Raw genomic sequence first — 6777 nt, forward strand, 5'->3', positions numbered from 1 at the left:
CTTACGCCGAGCGGTTAAGATTTGTGCCCAACTGTTGACGGAGGCACGGACGGACGGACGATCATGCAATTCTACAAGCTGCATCTGACTTCGTCAGCTGAGCTAATAAAACTATGAGTTTATGAAGATATATTGCTAATTTCGCCATTTTAAACGAGTTTTAAGCAAGAATGAGGGCAAACAGGAGAAACCTAGGATGAAGCAATGAAAATGAGAAATCACCAGTCTGGTAAATCTACGTGAAAGGTAACATCATTAACTCTTTCTGATACATACAGGGTGCGCCACAATCACGTGCGTTCGATTTTTCAGTTTCTCTGAGAACGTAGATGGTAGCAGGCAGCTGGTTGAGCTTGCCAACACGCAACCAGGTGGCGCCACTGCATCGAGCTGCTCGAAAAGTCTCTTTTTCAGCTCAAGGTCTTCTGGGACACATTCCTACAATATGAAGATAAGAGTTGTACTGTGTAAAACAAGATATGGTAATTTTACCTGTTTGCTGATGCTGCTACCCTTTTCCCCATCCCTCCCCTCCGATATCTCTCTTTTCCTCTCTCTCTTTCTCTCTCTCGCTCATACACACACAACCACACATGCACATGTATACATTCATAAATGCATGCACGCACGCACGCATGCACAAACACACACACACCCACCCAGCTACACACACACACACACACACACACAGCTACACACACACGCATGCACGCACGCACGCACGCACGCACACACACACAGACAAACATACACACTTTCCCCTGCACATGCTCTCTCTTTCTCTCTGTCTTTCTATCTCACTCTGTCTATCTCCCTGCCTCTCTTCCTCCCCGCATCTGTTCCTTCCTTGTCTCCTTTGTCGCTTCTACAAGCAGAGAATTTACCTGCACATGTATAGCTCCACTGACGCAGCTTTTCAGGTCGCTAGACGAAGATATTAGCGCCCTCTGTTGAGCTGCGTTCAATGTTCCCCGCAATGTTCCTTCCTTCTCATGTCTCTTGAGCTCGGCCTCTATAAATTCAAGTGCTGCCAGGATCTGCGGTGGCCAAAAATGGAAACGACGTAAGGCAGGGTGCGAAATTATCACCAGGCCACCGGCATAAAGCCAGCAAATAATTTGGAGAGCCAGTAACATTGGCAAAACACCGGCCCTCCGTCTGTGCCGGAGGTTTCAGCCGTGTCAGCGAGAACCTACATTTTTATTTATAGCATTAATGAGCAAACTGTTATATAAAATTATTACAATACTGTTTTACCTGAAGGATATCATGCCATAATTTATCAACATTTTACAAATTTAAAATCGAGAATGCAAGCGTGAAACATGACATGACAAAAACACTTCGGACATCATTCATGAGATCTGCATTACGTTTAATGGTATTAGAAATAGTCATTCGTAAAAACAAGATTTGTACTAGTTTTTGTTTACTTGAACGGACACGATCCATGCGATTTATCGGTGTTTTTAATTGGCCTAATACATCCAATCAAAGTTATCCACCAAAATTAGAAAACTACCAGATTCATTTATGGATAAGCAGGAAGCAGAAACCAACAGTCCATACTACAACTTACTGTGCAAGCAATGTTAACTATAGCTAATATCATAGATTCCAAAGGTCATAGGAAGATGTCAAAAATGATTAGGTTTGTGTACATATATGCGGGATATTACACAAGTAAAGTAAAGTAAAATTTATTTTCATCGGTATATCATGAACATTGTAACATAAGCTAAGAGCTTTTGCACCGATATCAAACAAGAATAAAAGATATTGACACATGAACTTAAATATGCAATCGGGAAAAGGCGATAAGCAGATTGGTTCGTCGCATAATCCAAATATGAACGCCACGTGAACTGCATTGCCATTCATCACGGAAACGTTTTAAACAGTCACAAGGGTTTCTAATACATAAAAGGCGCACCACCATTGTCAAATTTAACATAACCGTTGGGAAAATGTTCTGAATTTACGCCAGTCCCCCTGCAGCGTCCGCATGAGTACCTACGGCACGCCTTTGAATCCACTGGCCATTACCTCCTTTGTCTAATTTTCCCTCAGAAAAACCCTTGGCCACTAACTGGTAGTTGTTCATGTAGGTATCATTTCGTTTGTCATGATTTGAGGTAAGCAACACTGGTCTGAAACACTCATACGCTGGAATATCTATTTGTCACCTACTTGTGACACCAATGCAAATGCTGTGCACCTCACTATGAGAACACGTATGTACATATCACACTGAGCTGTACATTTTTAATTAAGCAGCAATAATCTCTTTCTCAGCTAATGTGTGTGGGCGTGCGTGCGCGCATGCGCATACATGTGCATTCGTGAGGTGTGTATGTGCATGTATGGATGTTTACATGCATGTGTTGCATAAATGCTTGTATGTTTGGCGTGAGTGCACGTTACACACGGTGCGTGCATGTGTACATATATACGTGTCTGGTTGGTATGCCCACTGATATATGTACAACTGATTGAACATTGCTTCCAATTTTGATAACAGTGGCTGGACGTGAATTGTGACTACTCGTCACACCACAATCCTGTAGTGCATACTGACACACAACCTCAAATAGTACAGCAAATATAACTGCAATCCAGTGCTACTCATAGCGTGAAGAGGACATTTGACTTGCACTGACTAAGAGTTCACATTTGATACCCAAGTTACCATATATATCGTCACGAAAAACAACAACAACGAAACGCTTCCCAAATGACACTGACACCCATTACCAGTGTTTCCCCTGCATTGACACGAGCGAGGCGGGCCGCCTGGCCCAAATTCTCAGCAGCCACACAGAAATTTGTCCAAAACACCGCCTCGCTGACAAAAATCACTGTTCTTCCATAGAACAGTGCTTATAATGCACCAAAAATAGCTTAATTAGAATGCACCAAATCGCGCACACCATTTTTTTAATTTTCCTGCGGTGCTAGGACCTCGAAACGCGCAAACCCACCATAGGAAAATTTACCACCTCACAGACCTTTATGTCCAGGGGAAACACTGCTAAGGAACCTGATGAGGAATCTTCACAGTATAGCCGGCTACACTGTAGCCTATGGTACGATGAAACAGACCGGAGCTGGCACAATAAACAAATTGGCTTTATCCAGACACTCTATTAAACTCAACTCCACCATTATTTAGCCAAATTTCGACAATCACCGAACGTAAACCATTGCACGAGCAACGTTCGCGGCCGCAAACAAACCGAAATAGTGGCGATGCTAGTGAACGAGCTCCAGTCTGAATTTCCCCACTGGGTTTCCCTCATACTTTGCTGTACAGATGGACCTGCGGTGGAGCGAAAAGCTACATGGGCAGAGGGGATGTTAGCTGTAGAACTATAGCCCTTTGCTCTGCCACAGTGCAGTGTGCATGTCGCAGAGCGAAGGGCTGTAGTTCTAGAGCTAAGGGATGTTAGATACAATAATGTAATCCAACAAGAGTACGGCTGTGGGGTGTATAATGTACTCTTGTTAATGTACTAATGTCTTAGCGTGGCTGTTATACATACAATACTGTAATCCAACGTGAGTACAGTAATGTTAATGTACTCTTGTTAATGTACTAATGTCTTAGCTGGGCTGTTACATACAATACTGTAATCCAAATTAAATGTACTCTTGCAATGGCTCGATCTCCCCTACTCTTGTTGGGTTACATTATTGTATCTAATGTGCTGTCGGTGAATGTCTGTCTGTCTGTCACGAAGTGAATGGCTACATGGGCAGAGGATCTGTCAGCGAGGATACGCTGACGGAAGCATCGGTGATGATTAATCTAAGTCGCATGCTCACCTGTTTCGGCTCGACGTCGTAGACGCAGACGGGGTGACCGACTGCGGCGAATAGCATCGACCAGCCCCTGCCTATCAGTCCGCTACGAAGACAAGCCAAGGTTAACACGACAGATCACATTTCGTTATTATCTCCATTCCTTTTTAGCTAATTGCAATTTTGAAGCTTTTTCTACTGCGATCCGCAGTGTTGATCTGTCCATTTTATCAACTATATGTCTCTTACCTGTCTTACCTCTTACCTCAAGATTACGTCTCTTACCTCTTACCATCTCTAACCTGCCTCTTTATACTCCATTTGACTTTGAAGCCAATTATTTACGAGGTTACAAGGTTACAACTTTATTACTGAAACCCGAGACTCGAGAGCGTAGACACGGTGGATCAACCGACATAGTTCATACAGGACTGAAAAAATTTTCAAGGACTTTTCAAGGACATTTTATCAGAAATTCAAGGACCAACCTAGATCACATTAATAAACCCTTCTAAACACTGTCACTTCTAGAACATACCTTGATTTACTGACAGATTTTACTGACTTACTGTAATTTGTGATCATCATTTAACTGTCTATATCGTGGCTATAGCTTTTTAAGCTCATTTAACGCAATTTTTATTGAGGTTTGCACATTATATTGTTGGTACAAAATTTCTTTTTATTACAGGCAAATGATTCTTTCATGAAATTCAAAGACTTTTCAAGCACAAAACAACATTTACTAAATTCAAGTACTTTTCAAGAACTCACCTCAAATTCAAGGACTTTTCAAGGACTGTGCGAACCATATGAAGCACACATTAATTGTTGGCAGTGGCTACGGGTACGGTAGCCGTATTTTAATGTCTCGAGGCTACGGGTACGGGAGTCCATTCGCTTGGGTTTGTCTATATTCAGGCCGGTACAGGAGATAATTTGCATATTTTGTCACGTCGTTTGTGTTATAACCAATGAGATGTAATCGCGATGGAGAAGGAGGGGAGAAGCTGGCGGAGGAGGTGGTGGAGAAGGAGGAGGTGGTGGAGAAGGCGGAGGTGGTGGAGAAGGTTGCAGGGAGGTGCCCTTCTCCCTGGCACCACCTTCTCCCTTCTCCACCACCTTCACCACCACCCTCTCCACCACGTCCTCCTTCTCCACCAGCTTCTCCCTTCTTCCCTTCTTCATTCTCCACCAGCTTCTCCCTTCTTCCCTTCTTCATTCTCCACCAGCTTCTCCCTTCTTCCCTTCTTCATTCTCCACCAGCTTCTCCCCCTCCTCCTTTCAGAATGTAACGGTAACCACACATATATTTTGTTTTGGCCTAATACAGATCTAAAATCTATGATAGGCTTTGCTATACCTACTTGTAGTACAGTAATAAAGATACAGCTGTGTAACTTTAACGACTTCGCTATATTAAAGGAATAATAGGCCCATTGATTATGCAAAGTTGACGAATGCTACAGTAACTGGCACCTTGTGTAGTTAATAAGTTCATTACCTTATAGCCAAACGCGTACTAGTTTGTCCAATATCATTGCTGGTTACTAAGAAATGTCTAATTGAAATCCGCAGTCCAAGAAATCAGTTGACTGACTTGTTTACAGTTTCGAAACCGCATACGGTTAAACGGGTGTGATACAGATTTATAGTGCACCGGACATTTTCGCACGCATGCTCGGCCGTACGCAATGTTAGCGATGGTACAGTACCGTAACTGTATACGTAACAGTAGCTCTGATTGTAATGAACGTCGAATCTACATAGGAATCACTGACGCTCGTGATAATGAACTGAAGTAGGCTGTGTTTGGGGCCAATTACACTATGGGGGGATCGCCGACTAACCACGGCCACAGACTAAACATGGAAAGCAGACGGCACTATAGTGGGTATAGGCGTATTTACCTATATTGGTCAAACGAATACACCTGTGTCCGAAATTGAAGACATGTGGGTACCCGTTCATTAGCACCCACGGTCATTTATTTACTTGTGCCTCAATACCGAAAATACACCCAGAGATACATTCTAGTACTAGCTCATTAGTCGTTATAAGCATCCCAGGACAAACAATTCTCTGCTCAACACCCGTAGCAACATGTGACGTCACCTAACCGAATTCAAGGCTATTTTGCTTGGCAACCAATTTAGCGATGGTGCCAGATTACCAGATTTACGCATTTCAATTAGACATTTCTTAGTAATTAGCAGTGATATTGGACAAACTAATACGCATTTGGCTATAAGGTAATGTACTTATTAACCAGTGCTCGAAATAAGAAAAAAAATGTGGTTGTCCTGCGGACAACCCNTTTATCTTGTTCACTCTACGATCTTTGATAAACACCCACCAAAAACATCCGAACAGCGTTGTGGGAGTGAATCGCAGCGCTACCTATCTGCGAAAAACGTCAACTAACGAAACATGCTCAACCATAGTCGGTGCTCGTCACTATTGCAGATTTTTTCTCCATGGAAAAGACTAGCTGTCTTTGGTACATGTATTTATATTTGAATTGCATGCAATAAAGATTTAATAATAATAAATAATAATAACGTGAACTGCAATGTTGGTGGATGTGGCGAAGAAGTGAATCCACATGTGTGATGTCCATGAGTGATATCCATGCCAGTTTATGAGCATAATAATTAATATGTCCATGAGTGATATCGTGTGTCACATATTTCGACGAATATATACACGTATATGTATATGGGAGACTGATGCCAGAAATCCTCTGTCTGGGCTACCATGCAAGAGTGGGGGAACGGGGGGGGGGATACATTCCCACTTTCCCAGCAAAAAAACACCCCATATTATATATTTAATTAAATTATATAGATAGAGAGAGAGAGAGGGAGGGAGAGATAGAGAGAGGAGGGAGAGGAAGAGAGAGATAGCAAAAAAAGAAAGCGAGCCAGTGTGAGAGAGTGTGTGTGTGTGTGCGAGAGAGAGAGAGAGAGAGAGAGA

At 42.7% G+C, this 6777-nt stretch overlaps 1 protein-coding gene across 1 annotated transcript in view; it reads right to left on the reverse strand.

Moving 5' to 3' along the window:
• Positions 1 to 6185, reverse strand: part of LOC106817915 (lambda-crystallin-like) — a 15713-nt gene extending 9528 nt beyond the window's left edge. The window contains exons 1-4 of the mRNA XM_014822627.1: positions 6158 to 6185; positions 3826 to 3907; positions 885 to 1037; positions 277 to 438 (exon numbers count right to left, since the gene is read on the reverse strand). Of these exons, the coding sequence (XP_014678113.1) occupies positions 277 to 438; positions 885 to 1037; positions 3826 to 3882 (372 nt within the window). The 5' untranslated portion in view covers positions 3883 to 3907; positions 6158 to 6185. The remainder of the gene's footprint in view (positions 1 to 276; positions 439 to 884; positions 1038 to 3825; positions 3908 to 6157) is intronic.
• Between the last annotated feature and the right edge of the window lie 592 nt (positions 6186 to 6777).

This window comes from Priapulus caudatus, unplaced genomic scaffold (assembly GCF_000485595.1).
Source record: "Priapulus caudatus unplaced genomic scaffold, Priapulus_caudatus-5.0.1 Scaffold1923, whole genome shotgun sequence".
Taxonomy (NCBI): Eukaryota; Metazoa; Priapulida; class Priapulimorpha; order Priapulimorphida; family Priapulidae; genus Priapulus; species Priapulus caudatus.